Below are 23,153 nucleotides of genomic sequence, written 5' to 3' on the forward strand. Positions count from 1 at the left end.
ACATCAACATGTCTGGTTCAGTGCATAACTAATGCCCAAGCTGATACCAATGGATCAGTCCAGAGGAATCAATTAGACAAATGGTTATGTTTATTCAGTATATTTATTACAAGTTCAACAGAGATATAAGATGAAAGTAAGTAATAAATAGTAAATAATATATATGGTACTATATTCATCATGACCATTCGTGACATATTAAGCACAGCGTTTCCACAGAATTTACAAAATAAAATATTTGCATCTCTAGCATGTACCACTTATGGCCATTATCATTATAACTGATCGTGTACATTCTTGACACTTTCAGCACTGGATGTATATGTAAGTCTGATACAAGACCCCTTCATCTTGTGAGGAGATTTTCAAAGGTAAACATATCATGGATTTGAATGAATATTGGCGGTAATGTCTGCTTACGGTTTGGTGAAAGTGCATTAAAGTACAAGTATAAACAGTAGCACTTTCAAAATTTAATTAGTGAGTGCTGTTAAGGCGGAGGCATGTTCTAATTTCCAACTGAAAAATGTATGTGTGTAATATGCGTCTCTCTCTCTCTCTCTCTCTCTCTCTCTCTCTCTCTCTCTCTCTCTCTCTCGGCTGAGTGAACTTGGCATTCGCGTAAACATATCTACGGAATGCCTGTATACATTGTGGAGATCAGTTCCGTAGCCCCTACTATTGGACAATATGACGGAATATCTTGACTGGGAATAATATATGACTGATAATTTATTTTAAAAGACATTCGAGAACCAAACATATAATATTGCGATAATAGAATACGAGACAGGGCCCAGTTCAATGTAGCGCTTGTCATCCGGCGGCACAAGGGCTTGTAACCGGTGTACAAGCAATCTACCAATCACGGCGCGTCTTGCAAAGCGGGGAAGGAAATTATCCAGTCGTGTATATTGTACCACTATATACACGACGTCGTGTATATAGACGATTCGATGGCATCAACATTTGTTTCAAAATGGCGCGATGTCTTGTCGATTCAGATGAGTAAAGATATGAATTATGAATGTTTCATCGCAAAATTTTGGTTTGAAGGAAGATACATAGGCGACTCTCACAAAATTGCAAAGGACACTATAGTTCCTTAGTCGTTATCCACGTGATAGGACATGTTGCCGAATCGTGCACAGACTTGTGTCTTTTCGCAGGGAAAGCTTTTGGAGATCCAGACATGATACAGCGTAGTTTGAACAGAATTTGGCTGAAGAAACATGATATGCGCACTCTGGATTTACATATTATACATAAGCAAGAAATATTCTGAAAGAAAATGAGTGAAGGCGACGAAAGTCAGGTGAGAACATTTGATTCGTCCGGGACAGTTGATCAGCTGTTTATCGTTTTCTTCACAGATAGGATATCTGTAACAGATAATACTAATACCTCTCATGTGGACGTGGTAGCTGAACATCAGGGTTATATTGTCTTCTAGCATATTATTTCATTTATATCAGTGGTATGTGAGAGTAAACTTAATCCTACAGGATGGACACACTGTTATCGGTAGTGCGCTGTATGGCCACGATAGCTGTACTGTTATGAAAGCCTTAGAGTGGTAGCGACAACACATATCAGCAAGTAGAGTCCATTACACATGGCAGGGACATAAAAAGGAATGACCTGTTGTGAGATTCCAGTGGAAAACGTGCTTGAGGCCATTCAAACAAACTGTCATGAAGGTTATTGAGGCCTATATTTGGTGTCATAATCCTAATTACTTTATAATTGTACTGCATGCATTTTGAAACTTAATAAAAAGAAGCGATCTGCGAATGTATAACAGGAATGTAATATCTAGACATTTTATAGTTTGCATATGTGAATCATTATTCGAACGCACATCCTAGAGTATGTCGTGTGTATCATTACACTTAACAACGAAAATAATGATTTTTTAAAAATCTATGACAACTTAATAAAAACAAAATGCAAATATTAAAATTAAAACAAATTGAATTTATAGGAGCAATGTCAGGCTATTACCTTGTTCGAGAAATGTATCCATCAATATCCACAAAAATGAGTGATATATAATTCATCTGCAGATTTCCCAAGTGATGTGTCTTTTAACAGTCTAATAAGTAATATACGAAAACGTGATGTATCGTTTCAGGTTTTTCACATTGCTGTGTAGTCTCATTGGTCACCCAAGATAGCACAACTAATTGCATAATGTGCGTCATTCTTTTAAGAAAGTAATTTAGTAAGCCAATAATGAGCAATCAATCAATGTATTAGCAGTTAATCCTTTGAAAGAAGGGTGTTGTTTTACATAGACACAGACACGACAGAGTGTATTCAGTATAGATTAGTAAATGTTCATGCATAAACACTACCTTTTGACAAATCCCTATTTAAATCCACATAAAAGCAATGAATCAATCAGCATGTTATCAGTTAATCCTTTGATTGATCCAGACACAAGAAATGCCAAATGGGAACCTTTGTCAGGTAATCTAAGTGGCGTTACCGCTATTATATCTGTTATAAATTCATTAACTGAGCATCAAGTGAATGATGACAAATAACATGTAGGTTTATACCACTTGACATGGGTTACAACCAAGTGATTTTGACAGAATCGTCTATGAAAATAGGGGTTGTAACTCGAAAACTAGGTAAAGCAGGAGACAAAACTAAATGAGAGTAGATTGTGAGCACATATAGCTTTCATTTTTCACAACAGCTGTCGCGATTTCAGGTTTGTACAAACCTGTAAACGAAATAGTTTACCCCCTGAAATGTAGATGAATTCTGCACAGACCCTCATATCCATACCTACTATTACATCACAGAAATGCACCGCTCTGATTGGTTGAAATTTCGTTTGCGGTTGAGAATGTGCACTGTTGTCAGATAGGTCAATTTAAGGTAATTAAAGTTTGAAATGAGCAGTTTTAATGACAGGGTTTCATTTATAATGATGTCAATGAGTGATTTTTGCATTTGCACCCCCTAGAGTATATGTGATCTTTAAATGCTGCATTTGAAGTCATCCCTCTAAAACAAAATAAAATCTCAGGATTTCTTATGTGATAAAAGTGATAGAGAACAATGGTAACACTATTTTCTTGACAGATTTTTTCATAATTGGAACCCCTAAATAGAAGAGTTATAACACTATAGCTATGAGAAAGAAATGATGAAAGTTTTCTGTTGCATTGTAAACACTGACAACCATGTTAACCTATTTACAACAAGCCTTCAACATCAGTAGAGGACACAACATGTATGCAAGAGTGTTGAGTGGTGAAAATGGTACAACATTATAAACCAAACAATGTAATAAGCAGGCATTGGGGTAGCCTAGTGGTCAGAACGTTTGTTTGTCACACCTGTACTTCATTTTCCATTCCTCCCTATGCCTCAGCAAGTTGTACCGAGGCACTCTGAAGGAGGAGGAAGTAAGGGCCATTAGAAGAACGACACTCTACCTTCATGTTTGTTGCTTAAGGTGGTTGTGTTATTTTGGTTAGGGTAACATGATTTATATGTAACAGTCCATACCAAGGAGGTTGTTAACATCTGAACATAGGAAATCATGCTGATGATTACAAATGTGTGCTAGACATAAGATCCAAATTTTGTACAAATGTGTTTTGGAGATAGTTTAAATTTTTCCATTGCACTTCATAGGAAGAATAATTTTTGCTCATGAACTACTTCAAATCTTTTTATGTGAAGCTGATTTCTGGTGATTCTTTTGTGTGATATTGCTGGAATATTGCTAAAATCAGCATAAAACGAAAATCACTCATTTGATGTAATACCAATAGTGATAGCAGAGTAAAATTAAGTTGTTGCATACACTTTTGTATTACATCTTAATCTTGTGATCACTGGATTGTCTAGTTCTGATGCAAATATTTTCAGATAGCTTTGATATAGCTGGAATATTGCTGAGGACTGCATTAAACAACAAACCAACCAAACACCAAATCAACTTAGTCATATGATAAGTGTGATAAATCAGGGCAACATTTTGTGTTGTAAAACATATTGTCTACTGATCATGCAGATATCATAATTACCCGTAACTTCTGCACTGGCCCACAGGTTTTAAATACTACTTAAACGATAATAAGGACCACCTAGTTCTTTCACATTTCTGTCAAGACATGATTGTTCCTTATGTTTGAATAACATGAATAATTACAATGCTCTTAATAAATCTGATTTTTTTACTTGGTAGACCACTTTCCTCATGCAACATGTATTAGTGATTTGACTTTCTCTTTTAAGTACAGATGCTAGTACCTTCCGTAGAGTACCATCCAGGATTTGAACCCACTCTTTGTTTCATAGTCAGCCACTTAGCATGCCTAATCACCTGCACACCGACTCAGCAATCGAATCCACATGGCTACTACAACTTCCACATGTTCTTGAGATATATGAAGATTTGGGTTAGAAATTGGTCCTCATCAACCAATACTTGTAAGAGTCGTCTGACTAGATTGGGTGGCCAGGCCCGTCTGGGTTGACACATCATTGTATCCCAGTTGCGTAGATCGATGCTCATGCTGTTGAGCCCTGTATTGTCTGGTCCTGATTTGATTATTTACAGACTGCCACCATATAATTGAACTCACATCTCATCACATCCCACTGTTAAAACAAACATGTTCTGGAAATTGTGACATGTTCTTCTGTATGACTATGATGACAAATGTCTGTCAGCATTCCCAGTCAAGTCATACCCAAATCAATGACACATTCCTTAATAAACCACAATCAAAGGAAGTATTCAGGTATGTCCAGTGTGTTTACGTGTTTACTTCCCTACACCATGCCTCCACCCCCAAGTCTGAGTGGATCGGCCGTGGGTTGGTCCTAGGTATTGTGAGTCAGACCTGTAGACATTACATCAAGGGGGAGTTTGAAATGTTGCCAGCTTTGTCCATACAGGCATTCTATAATTAGCCCCACTTCTTTGTGTGTACCCCTGTCACCAGTCAGGGTGCTTACTCACAGAGGGTAGATCTTCACACTCATGACAACACACAAGCACCAACAGGATTCCTGTGCTGGAATATACTGATTCCAAGCCATGTCAGCACCAAACATTTACTTAATTAAGTATACGGTAAGATTTGTTAGTTTGTTCGTTTACCATGGGTTTGACTTTGGTGGACAGATTTTTTAGTGTTGGGAGTGTTAATGAAGAGATTACAATCTACCTTGATTACAGTGGCCATGTCGGCACTTAACATTTACTTAATTAAGTATATGCTAAGACTTTTTAGATAGTTGATTTGCGATATTTTTGCTTTTTATGCACAGATTTTGTGTATTGGGAGTGTATAAGAAGAGATTACAATCTGCCTAGCTTACAGTTGCCTGATTGGTAATTTCGTATTGCAGGTGTTAGATTGGTTACAATTATTCCTGATAGTGATCATGGTAATCTGTCGTCACTAGTCGGTCGGTTGTTCACATTTAAAAACATTCAAAACTCTGTCCCAAGATGTAGCATGTTCAAATACAGTTAATACTGCATTGTATCCACAAACAATTGGAAAAAAGAGCTGCTGTTGCATGATGTCTTAGGTGTTATCGATTAGGGCTGTTACCATACTCCCGTTACGAACCATTTGTAATCGGTGAACTGAACCATATCCCATCATGAATTCTGTTTGTTGCCTGTGATTACTTGATTTGAATATTCATGATTTTGTTTAAGAAGGCATTTTTCACATGAATCGATACGTTTAGGTGTTATGTATAAAACAAAATACATAAAATGAAATATATCAATCTTAACCCACCCCCTTCTCAGAGTTTTATGTATTTGATTTGAAAGTAATAATATTGTCACTGTAAAGTTAACACTGCATGGTCAAAATATGTTAAATAAATGATAAATATTTTGTTAATATTTCTCTGAATGTTAATTCATGGACTCTGACTTGTGATTGTATTTGTTAACTAATTTTCATATTCATTAACCATTATTTGTGATATATATCACAGTCGCCTCAGTGGATGTTTTGTAAACCGGGTATCTGTTAAGCCAATAGCGGTTCAGTAATGAAAAAACATCACACCCTTGAATAAGAGAAGTTGTTATCCATTCTAATTTGTCATTATTGTAGTCCCCAGTTCCCACTGTCTTCATTGTGGAATATTGAGTTAACATTTAATATATTTAAGAATTTAACCTTGCCCTCAGTCATGAAGTTTGATAATGTTTATTTCACCATTTAGTAGTGGTGTTCGGATTAATCAATTTCATAAATGATTAATCGTTAGAAAATAGTAGTCAAGGAATTGATCATAATATCTGTGATCGATCATGATTGGTTAATATGTATCTATATATCTGTATAATGAAAGCCAGTAAGTATAAACACTGTTTACATTGGTGAACTAAAAACGATCTCAGCTGAAATTATTTTCCTAAAAAAAAAAATTTGACGGCTGTTGCTAGTTAACTATTGTTAACCAGTTAACTGCAACAATTGCTGCAATTTGCATTAAGAATGTCATGGAAAAAACTGTTAATTGTGGTGTTGAAAAAAAAGATTCATTGGTGAACTAAAAACGATCTCAGCTGAAATTATTTTCCTAAAAAAAAATGTGACGGCTGTTGCTAGTTAACTATTGTTAACCAGTTAACTGCAACAATTGCTGCAATTTGCATTAAGAATGTCATGGAAAAAACTGTTAATTGTGGTGTTAAAAAAAAAGATTCATGAAAGAAATGACTGTCTTTTATTGGCTGTTATGAAGGTTTAATGAAAAATGCTAGTGGACTTTGGTTGTTTTGAAAGATTGTAATGAAGACAGTAATCAGTTCTTGCCGGTTGTGTTAAAGAGTTCAATGAAAACAGTTGCTAGTTGAGCCAGCTGTTAGAGTTACAGACATTTCATGTTGTATTTGTGGCTGTTTGCTCAACACTATGCAGCAAAAAAGTGCTGCGAGAATGTGTATTTATTTCTCTTTTGCCGGAAGTTGACCACTAACTTTGTGACTGATAATTAATCGATTATTGATTGTTTTGACAATCCAATTGGTCATGAAAATTCAGTGTGGACAGTGTATAGAAGTATATTTAAAGACATCCATGCATGTATTGTAATACGCATCATGTATTTATATATTGCAATGTACTGGAACATGACTTATCTATCAGTATCTATCAGCGTCACATACTCTTTTGGATTGGGCTCAACTCTGGTTTGTACAGGGAAGTGGGAAAGCTGCATAGGTAACTGTGGTTAAAGCATTTCCTCGTCACAGGAAAAGGCTTGAAGTCGATTGCACACTAGGTACAATGTGTGAAACCTATTTCTGGTGATCCAAACCATGACATTGCTGGAATATTGCTAATATCAACAAAATAACCATACTCCCTCCCCCACTCACGGGAGATTGGGGCAGTAGTTAAAGTTTCGCTTGTTACAAAAGATCAAGATATGATTCACCAGATGTGTACATACTTGAAGCCCATTTTTGATGTCCCCAGCTGTAATATTGCCCAAAAGTGGTGTAAAACCATAGCCGTTCACCAGTTTATAGATCAAATGCATGCATCACATGTCCAGAGATTCATGAGTGCAATGTTTCCATTGAGATTTTTGTACTGTCATTGCTGCTTGACAACGGTACAAGAATCTCTATTGAGTAGTCGAGCGGACGGAACAAAGAAGTTGTTTTCCATAAAGTTTGTTCAAAATTTTATGTCCCAGTTTCTAAAATGCCACGGAGACGAATCAAGTATGAATGGTTGTGTAATGCTTGGTACCCAAATGAATTTCCGTTTTAGAATTGAATCTTGATGACTGAGTCATTTGCCATATGAACATGAATTGTACCGGTAGTTCGTCTCAACATAACCACATCATTCAACCGATTCGTTTCATGGATTTGTTTCAGAATTCCCCACCACTGCTGATGATGGGGGACCTGATCCGCTACTTCGAGAGTCAGAGGCTCTCACTGGACAGATATGATCACATGAGCTCAAGTTCCACAAATTCCAGCAGCGACTTCATCTCCTGCATCAAGTTTAATGGAATACCAATCTTACCTCCTGTTGTAAGTAGAAGAGAATGCTCGGTTTCCTTCGACTAAATTTTTAGCCCTGTTGTCAACATGATAAGCATATTTGTTTCCTGTTGTATTCTGAATTTCCCATATTCAGATGTTGGGCTGCTGTTCTTGTGTTTGATGAAAATATGGTGTACTGTGTTAACAGTGTCTTACCCTTAATGTTTTCAGTATTTTTAAATAACCATAAATTTGATCCGATAATTTAATCACAAACATGAAATCACAGATTATTGATGAAATTTAGAACAGTATATTGTAAAGAGACAGGTTAAACTTGGTCCTCAGCAACCCATGCTTGTCCCTTAGAGAAGAAATGGACATGTTTTCGTGCAGGGATCTGCATTATTAAACCAAGGAAGTTTCGTACGTGATCAATTTGGTTTTGTTTGGTGACATTATCTAATTGGATAATGTGTTAATTTATTTAGTGAGTTTAGTTTTGTGCAATATTTTAGCTATATGGTGGCAATCTGTGAATATTTTATTCTGGACCAGACAATCCAGTGATCAGCAGCATCAGCAGCATCTCTGCAATTGGAATATGATGATGTGTCGACCAAATCAGCATGGGTTGTTGAAGACCAATTTTAATCTGCATCTTCATGGGTTCATTTAGCAAAGTAGACATAATCCAAGTCTTTATACAGATGACTGCCAAACGGAAAGAGGAAATGATGACCTTGAAACGCCAAGCCAAGTTCACCGAGAAGAGAATCAGATCTCGTCAACGCAGTCGACTTATGGCCAGGGCACAGAATATTGTTGATGATACACAGGTACATAGATATTGGCCAACATTTGTCATTGCAACATTTGATCTGAAAAACATAATTGATGCATCTGGGACACTATTCACAAAGTGTTCTCAGCTCTAAGCTAAGAGTTATGATGGGTTATAATTCTTCAAACTCTTTGTGAATCCAGACCCTCAGTGTATTCTTAGTGAGAGTTCGCTTACTTTCTGCTTACATGAGAGAAAAAGTTTATGTAGACTTTGGTCAAGGGTCAGATAAGCTGTGTATTCGGTTAAAATACACATAGAAAATTTCCAATTAAGCATCAAGAAATAATTGCTGCATACAAAGTTAAAATGTTAGATCTGCAAACAGTTTAAAACATTCATACGTAATACATTTATAGAAATTGCTTGCGTAATGAAAAAAACATTGATTGCTATCATGTGGTACTGTCAGTGCAGGATGAGTGATTTTCTTATGAATCATTCCCATTATATTTAAACTGGTTCTCATTAGGTGCGACATGTGGCAGTACATACCTGCTTAGTAAACTTACCTAGTGAGTAGATTAGTAAAATCAATGAAATAACCGCATATCTGAAATCAGTGGGTAAATGAAAATACCCACTTAGCTTTCACTATAACCCTCCCAAAAATACAGTAGGTACAGTACAGTGGTAAATCTTGTCTGGAGCTCTGTTAGATACATTGGTTTACATATGCTTTATTGACATTTGTCTGGATGGTGTTGAGCTGGAAATATGTATGATGATGGCAACAATCCAAAGACCAAAATCTAGAGCTCTTTTCACTATTGAGATCACTCATTGTGCACACGTATGAATGTAAGGAGTGACTAAAGATGACCCTAAAAAGCAAATTTTGGAAGGGAGATTTGTGTTTTTTCCGCAGATTGTTACTAATGAAGTGTCTGTTTTTAGATTTTGTTAATAGTCAGTGTTTGTTGGTCAGATAGTTTTCACTATAAATGAATGTGCATGACTCCATAGTGTGCTAATTGTATGATTAAGGAAGATAACTGATTTTTCCAGCCAACAGATACAAGTGACCTGGACACGTTATCATCCAACTTTTCCCACTCCGCTGATGACCAGAGCATTGTGAGGGAACCTGGCTATCGGCCACACATACCCCCAGGAGCACTGACCTCACATCATAGCACCTTGCATAGCAGTGGACAGGATCACACGCCACTACAGACACTGACCAACGCTGCAATGACCTTCGCCACCATGGATCCCCAGTCCTACTCAGGGGATGACCCTGGCTTGATGACATTAGACTCTTTGTCATCAGACTTGGCTTCTTTGGAGGATTTTTCCCTGCCTACAGATTTCAGTGGAATCCCATTGACATCTGTAAAACAGCAGCAGATATCTCAGACTTTAGCTCGACTTTCAAAAGCTCTGAATATGAAAGAGAGTCAGAGTTTGAACTCCACAAGTAGTAGTGAGTTAAGCGAGGTTGGACAAGCAGCCCTGAAACTGTCTCTCGGTTCTCCTCAACCTTCTGTGGCCAGGTTCTACAATCCTGCCCACTACAGCCAGAACCATTCGGAGACATCCAGCGTGTTTCATGATAGTCAGGATACAATTGTTGAGGTGTCACAAGATGCTAATTCCACATCTGGATTCGTGAGCAACGTCAACTCAGACGTCCAGACTGATTGTGGTGGACCTTCTCCCAATGACTCTGCCAGCACAGCCAACACCAGTCACAGTTCGGCCAATGTCTCAGTCAGTACGGTTGATAGTCAGAAAAGTAACAAAAGTAGTCCTAAGTCATTGAAGAACACTGTACACTTTGCCAACTTTGTTACTGAAATAACAAGACAGTCGGTGGAAGATAATATAACTCTAAGGAAGCTTGAGGAGACACCAACTAACAGCCCAAGGGGTCGAAGTCCTGTGTCGCAGGTAACAGATGAACCGGCAGCAAGATCTGAGGCCAGAGAATCCGACTCTCACCCAGTGTCAGAAGTAAGGCAGAGTGGAAGTATGCTGAGTAGAGTCCAGTTCAGTCCCGATGGGGAATCTACTCCTTCTCCACTAGGAGATCAAAACATTCCTTTCCAGGGTTATTCACAGGATGGGGAAGTATCCTCCTCTGACAAGGAGAATGAACAGAGACCTGTGTCAAGGAGAGGCATTCAGCCGAGTGCTTCAGTTGCTTCAACGGAGTCCTACACATCCGTTAGGTCCAGTGACAGAGTCGAGTCAAGCCAGGAGTCTTACAGGTCCAGTGACCGAGTTGATTCAAGTCAAGCATCAGTTAGTTCGCACAGTATTCAGCCTACTGTCACCGACTCTTACTTCTCATGTCAGTCAGATAATAACCTCAGTGAGAGCCAAGCTTCCAGTATTCAGAAAAGTGTTTCTGAGTCACAAGTGTCTGTCAAGTCCAACTTTACGAGCGGCACATCTGAATCAGAGAGCAGCACTCTAAGGTGTGACAACATGGCTGCATCAAAGGATGGCAGCTGTTTTTCTGGTCCTCTACCTGTTAATTCATCAAGTTCAGATATAGGACACTTCATTAGAAACATTATTGGGAGTGATGTTCCTCAAGTCGATGTTAGTCAAGCAGAACAGATATCTGTTAACCCGAAATCAGAACCAACTGAAACAGAGAAGAAAGTAATGAAGAAAGGACATGTTCGAAGGGGTTCCTATACTCTAAGTGAGCCTTCTCCAGTATTGCTCCGCTCGCATGGTCTCACTGCTGAAGCTAGAAGGACCCCTCCACAGCAGGTAATGAATTTACCTCCTGACGCAGAGAAGACTGAAAGCAAAGACCTACAGAGGAAGCTGGACTATGAAGAAGTAGAAGAGGAGATAAAACCAATCAATATTCCAATGCCACCAGGTCCTGAAGCTGATGCTAAGGTTGACCACATTAACAGGTACTTGTCCCATGTTCAAAGACAAAATTTCACACAAGGCTTTTTCCCGACAACTTCAGCAGGTGAACCTCAAGTAGGTCATGATGGAATGGCAAACAACAAGGTACTGGACAGTGTCAGTATTGTCCAGTCCCTCATAGAGTCAATAGAGTCCATGCCTGATGCTGATCCTGAGAGCATCCTGAAGCTCCACTCCAGCAGGATGGAGATGTTCAGGCAACAGATGATATCTCAGCAACGGCAGGAACTGGAGGAGCTGTTCGTGCAGCAGCGTCGTGAGCAGCTCCTGCTCCAGAAGGAGGTGGAGGCACACCAACAGCGGCTGAAGGAACAGCAGAACTTCTTGGCTGAAAATGCTCCAGAGAACATGAAAAAGGGGAAGATGTTAAGCCAGAGCATTGGGGACTTGGATCAGACTGAGATCAAGGTGCAGAATGTTTCCCATCATGAATCCCATCATGGATCCCATCCATCACTGAGCCATAATGACAGCAGGAACTCGCACAACACAACTAAACAAGCTTTGTTTACCAAGAGAGATGCTGTAAGTCCAAAAGTGTACAGACCTGTCCTTCGTTCGCCGATGAAGTTAGCACCATTTCCACGTAGAACAGGGCCAGTGGTAGTACCAGATGAAGTGAGTATCTCATTTTGGCTTCTTCTCTTGAATAATAATCAAATTTGTCAACTGATGTTGGTGCATTTCTCAAATGCACACTTAGCAAAGACTGTATATGTATATGCGTTATTTTAGAACCTATTTTATGAGTTTTATTTATTAAATATTATAGTTCACATCCTAATTTTGTTGTATTTTCCTAAGGCCATATGTTTCATATTTCATGTTGCACTGAATTTTGGATGAGTACAGGTTAATTTTATATGTGATTCAGTATTTACTTACATTGCTTGGTCAGTCAAATCTGAACGCAAACAATGAAGAATATGTAGCCTAAGATGATATCATGTATGTGACAATGTTGTATTTAGGCCTTTGCTCCACACATGAAGCCCAAGTTTGACCGAATCAGTGCTGTTGCCAAAGGTTTTCTGACTCGTCGACTCATGCAGTCAGAGAAGGTGCAGGAGCTTCTAGTCACTATCAAGGTGAGTCATACAGGAGCTTCTAGTCACTATCAAGGTGATGCATACAGGAGCTTCTGGCCACTATCAAGGTGAGGTGTGCAGGAGCTTCTAGTCACTATCTAGGTGAGACATACAGGAACTTCTAGTCACTATCTAGGTGAGGCATACAGGAACTTCTAGTCACTATCTAGGTGAGATATACAGGAGCTTCTAGTCACTATCTAGGTGAGGCATACAGAAGCTTCTAGTCACTATCTAGGTGAGGCATAAAGAACCTTCTAGTCACTATCTAGGTGAGGTGTGCAGGAGCTGCTAGTCACTATCTAGATGAGGTGTACAGGAGCTTCTAGTCACTATCTAGGTGAGGTGTGCAGGAGCTGCTAGTCACTATCTAGGTGAGGTGTGCAGGAGCTTCTAGTCACTATCTAGGTGAGATATACAGGAACTTCTAGTCACTATCTAGGTGAGGCATACAGAAGCTTCTAGTCACTATCTAGGTGAGGCATAAAGGACCTTCTAGTCACTATCTAGGTGAGGCATAAAAGACCTTCTAGTCACTATCTAGGTGAGGTGTGCAGGAGCTGCTAGTCACTATCTAGATGAGGTGTACAGGAGCTTCTAGTCACTATCTAGGTGAGGTGTGCAGGAGCTTCTAGTCACTATCTGGGTGAGGTGTGCAGGAGCTTCTAGTCACTATCTAGGTGAGGCATACAGGAGCTTCTAGTCACAATCAAGGTGAGATTAGGTGGAGGAACTATCAAGGTATGTTGATTAAACTTGCTGAAATAGCTCTTGCAGCATATCTTAATACAGCAACCACAGTAGTGCCTGACTGTTTCAGTGTTATGTGGTTATCTAAATCTACGGTGAACTATTTGTCCTGTCTTGGAGTTAGTTCATCAATTACTGTCTCACCTATGGCTTACCATGTAGATACAGTTACCAGAGAATGGCTCCCTAGTACTCTGTTGTTTGTTGTAAGGTTTAGGTTCTTCTTTCAGGATACGAGAGACTTCGCCTTTTCGTTTTCGTCGGAGACACCAATTAAAAGAGGAAACTTCTCCAACCAGGACAGAGACTTGCTTGAGAGGATCATCGCACAGGTAGAACACTAAATATTGAGTGAGAAATCATTTTACAGATCATATCAGACACCTTTCATCATTGGCTCCGAATCTGTGTCATGCCCAGAATATTATCGGTTAATGCAAATGCAGAAACCCTAGACAACTCAGTTGTCCTAAGTACAACAAATATTCATTGATGAAAAGTTGGTTAAAATTTGTCTCCAGCAACCCAAGCGTGTCATAATAAATGACAAACAGGGTCAGGTGGTCTGGCTTACTGGTGTGGTTGATGTCATGATATCATCTGCGTCGGTCAGTGCTGGTGATATCAGTCACTGGATTGTCTGGTCCAGATGCAATTATGTACAGACCTCCGTCATATAGCTGGAAAATTTCTGAGTGAAGCGTTAAAAAACGAAAAATGCTCTGTACTATCTTGAAAAAAATTATTTTTTCAGTTAAATTCAAGAAGTTATTGTAGAGAACAACATGTGCCTTTTGTGCAACGTAATCAACAAGGGGTTTTTTTTCGTTATTTTACAGCTGCAGGCAGCTCTGTTGGACATTCATGAAATATTCTTCGAGATCCCGGTGACAGAGAGAATGTCTTTGATTGCTCATACCAGAGAAGTTAAAGATGGAAAGAGAATCAAGGTTAGGGACCATTCATCATTTACGGTTAGGGAATGATGATGATTTTTATGGAGAAGCTTGTGCAATGTGAATGACCCTTCCTAAAGTTTATGTATAAAGTGTTGACCCTCCTGCATATTATGTACAAAATTGCTGACCCCACCTCTCGTATATGTGTGAAAAAAACAAACCACGCGCACGAATGCATGCACTCATACACTATACCATCACCACCCCCACCACAACCTTAAGACACAGCAGAGTAATTAAACACTTGCATCTGGTATATCTGGTTTGATTCCTGTAGGAGTAGGGGCAGTTAGCTAGCCTAATGGTTAAAGCATTACTTGTGTATTGTGCTTGTGACTTTCCATCACAGGATTGTCTAGAGCAGACTTGCTATTTACATCATATACATAGAGAAGGCTAAACTATGTCCCGTGTAATACCATATTTATGAAATGAATGAATGGTTTGGTATCAAATGAGTGACAGCTAGTTAGATACGGATACCATTCACAAGTTGCATAAATGTGGTGTAACATGGGACATATTTTAGTATTTTATTTATTACTCATCCGACATTAGCAAAATAATATTGATCAAAGTACTTTTCCTGAGTCAAGCATTGTCTAATACTAATGTGACAGAGGTATTAGCATTGTGATGTCTGTAAAACACTTTGACGTCATACATATGGCATCACTCACATGATGTTATTACACAATGTGTAATGACTTTGTAAAAATTATTAAACAGTGATATCTTCAACGGGTGAGTAATAAATGGAATACTGAAACAACCGTCGATGTTGTAAGTGCAGACTAGAATTGGGACCCAGTCCAATTGCTAACTTCTTTTGCGATTTTGCGATGTGTAATGTTAAATTCAGTTTCGTCACTGTTCATTGTAGTATTCTTTGGTCAACAGTTTTTCATCTAAAGTATGTGCGCTATAATATGACATTGTGATTATCTCCCTAAGGCAAGTGGGGGAAGTGTCCGGTCTTCTCAACGAAGGATAAGTGCTGCTACACTCAAGGCGATGGAGAGGAAGAGGAAAGCCCAGTATCCTTAATACACGAATACTTGAGGGAGGCTGGGGAAGTGGAGTTGTTAAAGCATTGGCTTGTCACACTGAAGACCTGGGTTCGATTTCCCACTTCGGTACAATGTGTAAAGCCCACTTGTCATCAAAGCTTGGAGTAGCCACTGTGTCAACCAGTTGAAAGTGGTAGGGCTGACCGACTAAACTGATGATGAGAATTACAATCAATATGATATAGATATTCTTGACGCTATCCACAAGTTTCATTTCTGATGTTAGTTGTGAAGTCATCCATTTATTTGCTGGTATTGTCCGGTTTAAAATATAAAAAATGATATCATTAAGTACATATTTCTGTAAGTGTCAGACTGAAAGAGTTCAGAATCATCCTGTGTGTTATTCTCCCTTGACTGTGCCCAGAGAAGCAGAGGCGTCTGTTTTTGGTTCTGTTCCTACCCGCCCACGAACAGCACCACCCACAACTAGCAGTCCTCGAGCTCATGCGACAGATCTGAGGTGAGCTGATTGCAAAACATTATGTTCTTTTCAGCTAATTTTCACCCCAATTGCTCTGTAAGATGACTCATTTTGCAGTAGAGTAGATAGTGCGTATTCCTACATAGAAATAGTTTGAATGCTGTAAATATTGTAGTATATGATGGATAGATAGTATTGCAACATGTTTTACTTAGTCTACATCTTTTGTTTTTGTTTTCTTGGGATTTTTTTCGCTGTCCCTTCGTCCTTTTGATAACACTTTCTACATGAAGTGTACATGTGGTCTCACTTTAAGCAAACGAGTTTGTTCAAAATTTCCTCTGTTCACCCAGCAGTGAATTGACAATGTCATATTTCTGTTAACTATCTAGTACCTCACAGGTAGCTTGGGTTAATCAGGTTTATAATGTATTAGCATTTTATGTATGCACAAGTGTACGGATACAGGCGTTTTATAAATGTTCATTATTATTATTTTCTAATTTTCTTCTTGCTCTTTTGCACTCCCTCATGTTTGATCACACAATAATGGTAGCACTGCAAGCTGTCTCTGGATGGTAAGCTGCTTCCTTGTTTCCACACAGTGGTCCGCTAAGACGTCACTTCCACTTTCTCTTCTCCAGGGCTCTAAGGCCACTTCAGGGACAAATCTCTCCTATCAGATCAGAAGGAAACTCTCCAAGGTAAGCAGGGCTATTCCCCTTTGTCTAATTCGGTAAGAAGAGTTATTCCCCTTTGTCCTATGTGAACGTGTTCCCATTTTCTTACCGTCAGAACTTTGACAAGCAGTGACTGCCTGTCATAACAACTCAGCTTCTCAGTCTTGTGTTTTTATATGAAGCTACTGTGATTCAACTTGCTCATACTTAGCAGACGACTTTAAGAGGTGTTCAAGTACTTTGTCTAGATCTGACATTTGGACATATTTTTGATGACAGCACATGGGAAACAGAAAGGTTAAATATGACATGTTCAACGATTGGTTGACGTTTTGAGTGATAGATAAGTACCAAATGTTTCCACATCCATTTGGATCAGGGTTCACTTGAAAGCATGTACTCAAAACAGATGAAACATATGATTTGGGGTTTGAATTATGATATTGAACCTGATAATGATTAATTTGTCATGACTAAACATTTCTTGTGGGTTTGGATTAGTTTTCCTCCATCGTTATGAAAACACTGTGAATTTACTCTAATGTATTATTCCCATAGTATTGTGGATTGAGTAAAAAGTCCCATATTTTCACAAAGACACCTCTCCAAGGGAGATAACTCACAAGTTCACTGAAAGAAGGATAACTCTTGTGTGCCCACTCCAAGTGGGGGATAACTCCTTTAGTCACTACTTGCTAAGACAGATTATATGTGCCTCATACGCTATGGAAGGATAGGGCTCATATGAGGATCAATGTGTCAAATCCGCAGCTTGATTTTGCATATTGCTGACACCTGGTATATGTAAGAGTGTGTATTTACAGAAATGAAAAAGAACGGCCAAAAACAGCACCTGAGAAATCAGACAAGATTAAAAGACAGTCTGTATCAAAGTCCACAGTGGCTTCAACTAGCACAGGTGAGTAACCTCTGTTCCAGTGCGTAGATGGTGGGGTATCTTAGTGGTTAAAGCATTTGCTCATCATTCCACAGACCCAAGTTGATCCCCTGCTGGTTAAAATGATTGGAGCCCATTTCTGGTGTCCCAGGATATTGCTGGAATATTACTTATAAGTGGTGTAAAACAATACTCACTCACTGTCTTTGTAACCTCTGTCCTCATATATGAAGCAATATTTCATAATCACAAAGTATCACTTTGGTCAACATGAGCATGGATGTTTCTTCATGCTAGTTATTTCATGTTGATTATAAAAATTGTGAATAACAGCATATCCAGTCCTCAATTATCAAAACTCTTTTGTCTCTGTACCACCATGATATATTCCTAGGACCCCTTATCCTCTACAACTCTATTTCAGCTGCCAGAAAATCAATTTGGAAGTCGGCATCTCTCTCCCCACTGACTCACCTCATAAAGTCCAGTCCATGAGCATGAAATCATCCAATCAAAATACTTCTTATGAACATAAGTTCTGTACGGATAATTCACCACTTACTTTGTTCAAGACAGAACTGTATTCTGGTCAGATATGTAGGGAATCTCTCTCGGTCATTAAGAAAACATTTTTCTGACTTCTTCATCTTTTAAGCAGTAATAACCAACTGTAATTAGTATATCTTACCTGATTTTTAATATATTCTGTAGGGTCTGGGAGACCATCTACAGCCAAACCTCAACCTGCAGCTAAGGTGAATGTTACAGTAAAGTCCAAGAAGAAGCCAGACAAGGCATGGAGATAATGAACAAGGCATGGAGATAACAGACACATATATTGCCAAATCTACAGTCACCACACAGCATTGGGCTACTTCTATCCCCGCTCCAGGCTTGTCACTTAGGAAAATACACTTGTGTATTCACCAAGTCTTCATAGGATGTTTTGGGATCACTTGGACCCTTCGTGCAGCCTGGGGGTCCAAGTGTTGCTAGTCACACAGAAGATCCAGTTTTAATTTCACATATGGGAACAATTTTTGGAACCTGTTTTGGGTGTCCCTTGTGATATTGGTGGAATATTGTTAAAGATGGAATGAAACTCTCTTCATTGATGTCACATTTTTAGGAATCACTCTCTTCATTGATGTCACATTTTTAGGAATCACAGTGACAATAATTTGATAATGATCTTGAGATATTTGTCCAAGTCGGGCAGCCTGTTGAGGTTGTTACTTGTGCTACAGTGATGATGTGAAATACAGATTTGGTATCCTAAGTGAAGCAGCATGTTTCTAGGACACTGAGAGGCCTCATCAAGATACAATGTAGAATTCAGTAAATGACCAGAGTCTAATGATCATGAGATTGTCAATTTATCCTTAATATATTATGAAGGTGTAGTATTCTGTTTTGTGGTATTTTGGAAGTAACCCATGTTTACAGTTTATAGTATTAATCATCAGGGCTGCAATGATTCGTTCAGACCTAGGTTTGATTTGATTTTCAATATTGGACTGTCGATCTGATTATTTTTGATATGATTCTTCATACAAGTTAAAACACCAGACTTCATTTAACTGTCATCTTTTTTAGCTTGAAATCCATCGTCAACTAGGCGATGTCTACTAAGAACAATTCTCATTGGATAATTTGCCCAACATCAACCAATTATATTTTGCCTTATTCCAGTGCTCGAAACTTTCCAAGTCAAAATTACTTTCTGGCTGTGTGGAAATAATTTGAATAGGTATTCAAATATCGAATTGAAATAGCGATAATGGTTATCAAAAATCAAAACTAAGGTGAGGTTCAAAAGCCCCATTAATCATGTTTCATCAGAGACTTGAAATATAATTAATCCAAGGAGACAGTTTATAACACTCACTGTCATCTTTAAAAATAAAATAATTTAATAATTTTCACCTCCAATTCAAAGTGGCATAATCCCAGTGTACAGAAACCAAACTTCATTAGTAAATGACTTTCATCTTGACCAGAGCTGTTTTATTACCCTTTCAAGTGCCTCTTTCTATTATATGACTTGGTTCTTGTGACCATCTTGAAAATGCTCAATATGACTCATAAAGGTCTTTTCAACGTGGACATAAGTTTGAAAAAAGCAGGATTTTCAAAGACACGTACCAGTAATACATCTGGATTTTCTTCAGCGATAGTAGTTTGAGAATAATTGGTGGGTATTGTTGGGATCTTTGTTCTGTTTTCTTGTACATCTGTCTCCGTAAGTACAAGGTGCTATCTTAGAAATTTGATTACTTACATTTAAGAGTCATCTATACAACTATTGCTTATCTACCATCAAGTCTTGAAGTGGTGTCATAGAGTACTGAGTACTTAATACACTATCCTCGATATTCTCCAGGATATACTGTATGATAAATCTTGTATATATCCTGGATGCATATACAGCTTGGCCTGATGACACGCTTGGCTGGCCTTTTATCCAGTCAGCTGTCTATGCTGGGAAGTTGAGCAAACCAATCACAACTCACTTTTGCTTCTTAAAATGTCTTACCGATTAAACTTGACAACACAACTGATGCAGAGGTAAGAGTTCTTGCACATATTCAGACCTGTCAATTTGTCTTTATGATTTCCCCCAGAGTCTAAGTTGCACTGTGAACAAACCTTCACAGCAATGACTGCTATCTTTGCCGACAATGGTACGCTCGGTTGTAATTGCACCTTAGATGATTAGCTACTGTGAGCATGCAGAGCCAGCAAAGGGAGGTAATACAATTATCGGGCCAAGCCATTGATGCATCGAAGGTGTTTGTAGAGATTAACAGAACTTACACCCTGGAGATTATTGAGGATGTTAATACACTGGATACTGGACGATATACATGTCTCACAAAGTTCACCATACATATATTAACTGTTATCTTATGGAAAACAAGGGCAAACTGATGCTGATAGGTTTTATTCCCTGTGATTGATCATGCTGATAACGTTACCATTTTTGCGAAATATTTTAAGCTACACATAATACTCAAGAGCAGTCAAGGGACACCCAATTCTTTCATACTACTATAGTGAATCTGTCATGTTCTTTAATTTCTTTTGAGTAGTATATTTGTGTCTGTTGAGATTGGGTATTTTCATGATTTGTTAAGTGAACTATACAGTTGAACAAATACCGAAATGACAAGATTGTTAAATGTTTGTAAATTTGTGTGCATATTGAAGGCTTGTGCAACATTTTGTGTTCTTGTACATGTTTGAATGTAAGAGAGAAATCAGTATTTGTGGTATTGTAAAGTATGCTAATGTTACGTTTTCATGAAGCCTCAGGGTCCAAAGGAGCATAGCTGCTGTCTTGCAGCCACGGGCTCGATTTTCAAAACTCTCTTAGCACTAAGATAGTCGTAAGTTAATTTTAGCGTATGGCACTTACGACTATCTTAGCGTCATGAGAGCTTCGAAAATCTAAGCCCTGGCCTCTATTGGTCTCTGTGCCTTCCAGAGTTGTCTACCTTTAGCATATACTGCATAGGCTGGTTCAGGGTTAACAAATAAATGCTGATACATGTTAACAGTGAAAGGACCCATCAGAGCATTTTGTTAACAGTAAGAGGTCCCTCCAAAGTCTGTTAATACTAAGTGGACCTATCAAAGTCTGTTTACAATAGAAATCCCATTAAAAGCCCATAAAAGTCTATAAGAAGAACACCAAAGTCTGTTATGAAGACTAAGCACTGAGCATTCATAAGTGTGGACATTTGCGCATTATAAGAGACATTATTATTATCAAGCACATCTGTCAAAGTCTATTTAGAATGGAAGGCCCAATAAGGACTGTTCACATTGGAAGGGTCCATCAAAGCCTGTTAACTGTAGCAGCATGAATCAAAACTTGTTTACTGTAAGGAGGCCCATCAGAGGCTGTTGTTTACGATAGGCGGAACCATCAAAGCATGTACAGTCAGAATTACCTTCAGATCCAGTCCTCTCCGTAAATGCTTTGTTGATGATATGCTACATGGAGCTAGGAAAACACAAAAGCCTGTGATACTGAAAATATTTGCTGACAGAGGCTGACAAGCAAATAAATATTATAAAAGACCAGCTGTTGTTGTCATCCTGTGATCTATAATCCTTTCAGAACAGACTTGTATTTTGTTTGTTTAGCACCACAGTTGGCAACATTCCAGCTATATGGCTGCAGTCTGAGAATAATTGAGTTTGGACCAATAATCCAGTGACCAACAGCATGAGCACTGATCTATGCAATTGGGATATGATGACATGTCAACCATATGATGACATGATGACATGTCAATGAAGACCAGTTCTAACAAGGATGTTCACGGGTAACTGTCAACAATTTTGAACACATGTCAAAGCCATTTATATGTTTAATATTTTACACAACTGAAGACAACCAGGAATTTGACATGTCAGGTTCAACACTACTGACCTGAAACAGCAGTATCTACATTTACAGTGAACAATGATCAGATCGTGACTTCAAGACAACTACAAATTTGATGATACCATGACATACACACAAACATATATCTAGTGTTAGTTTTATCATCATCCAACTTGCAAACCAACCGTCAAATAGTATCACTTGACACGTTCAGAAAAATCTGTTGATTAGATACAGGACACCAAGTTTCAAGACCTCCACTGTTCCTAAAATAACATTAGTTGATGTTGATCAAGCTTTCTGACCAAAATGAAGTGCTACACAAAAATTCAATCACAGGAGGTTTTTTTGTAATTCAAAATTGCTGACCGACAATCTTGATTTACATAATTCATGTTATTTCAGCAATATTCTAGCTAAATGACGGTGGTCTGTAAATAATCGGGTCAGACAATGCAGTGATCAACAACATGAGCATCGATCTGCACAATTGAGAACCGATGACATGTGTTAACCAAGTCAGCTAGTCTGACCACCGATCCCATTAGTCGCCTCTTACGACAAGCATAGTCGCCTTTTATGGTAAGCATCGGTTGCTGAAGGCCTATTCCACCCTGGGACCTTCATGGGTCCATGTTACGATTTTAGGTAATCAAATCAAAGTGTGAATAGTGAATAAATGAGTTGATGACAACCACACACATTAATGGTATAACTTTAATAACTTAATTCATGTACTACACAAATGTATCATATGACTACAAAAATTACAACATATACAAAATAACATTACACAATACATAAATGTAGCTTACAAAAATAACACACATTTGTGCATTACAGAATACAGAGGCAGGCAAGGCGCAACACAGCAGGCTCTGTAGCTCACCTCACTCAAAGTGAAATTTATTTGCTGACGAAGTCTACTTGAAAATATTTTACATCACTTTTTTTTATGAAATGTTATATCTGTCCAAGAACAAGGATGCAAATGACCCAAAGGAAAAAAACAATTCTATTCCTATTGTAGCAAATTTTTAATTAATATACAGCTGCCTGTACAGTTTCTCTAAACCTTATCAATTTTTGTCAGGAAATAAACTAATTAAATTTTGCATTATATTTAACTGAG

The 23,153-nt window shown here is 38.3% G+C and overlaps 1 protein-coding gene across 1 annotated transcript; it reads left to right on the plus strand.

Annotated features, from left to right (window-relative positions):
• Positions 1–938: 938 nt before the first annotated feature.
• On the plus strand, positions 939–21,714 carry LOC137284588 (centriolar coiled-coil protein of 110 kDa-like). Its single transcript, XM_067816461.1, has 12 exons — positions 939–1,315; positions 7,901–8,062; positions 8,725–8,853; positions 9,867–12,374; positions 12,728–12,844; positions 13,825–13,926; positions 14,434–14,544; positions 15,508–15,590; positions 15,991–16,086; positions 16,653–16,751; positions 17,552–17,646; positions 18,337–21,714. Exons 1-12 carry the CDS (start codon positions 1,292–1,294, stop codon positions 18,429–18,431), a joined length of 3,621 nt encoding a protein of 1,206 aa, XP_067672562.1. The 5' UTR covers positions 939–1,291; the 3' UTR covers positions 18,432–21,714.
• The last annotated feature ends 1,439 nt before the right edge of the window (positions 21,715–23,153 follow it).

The sequence above is a fragment of the Haliotis asinina genome, chromosome 5 (assembly GCF_037392515.1).
Source record: "Haliotis asinina isolate JCU_RB_2024 chromosome 5, JCU_Hal_asi_v2, whole genome shotgun sequence".
Lineage (NCBI taxonomy): Eukaryota > Metazoa > Mollusca > Gastropoda > Lepetellida > Haliotidae > Haliotis > Haliotis asinina.

Excerpts from the sequence above, each read along its gene's own strand:
- LOC137284588 (XM_067816461.1), top strand. The coding sequence starts at position 1,292 with ATGAGTGAAGGCGACGAAAGTCAG. Across the intron at positions 8,063-8,724 it reads TACCAATCTTACCTCCTGTT|ATGACTGCCAAACGGAAAGA; the intron begins GTAAGTAGAAGA and ends GTCTTTATACAG. Across the intron at positions 14,545-15,507 it reads AAGATGGAAAGAGAATCAAG|GCAAGTGGGGGAAGTGTCCG; the intron begins GTTAGGGACCAT and ends TATCTCCCTAAG.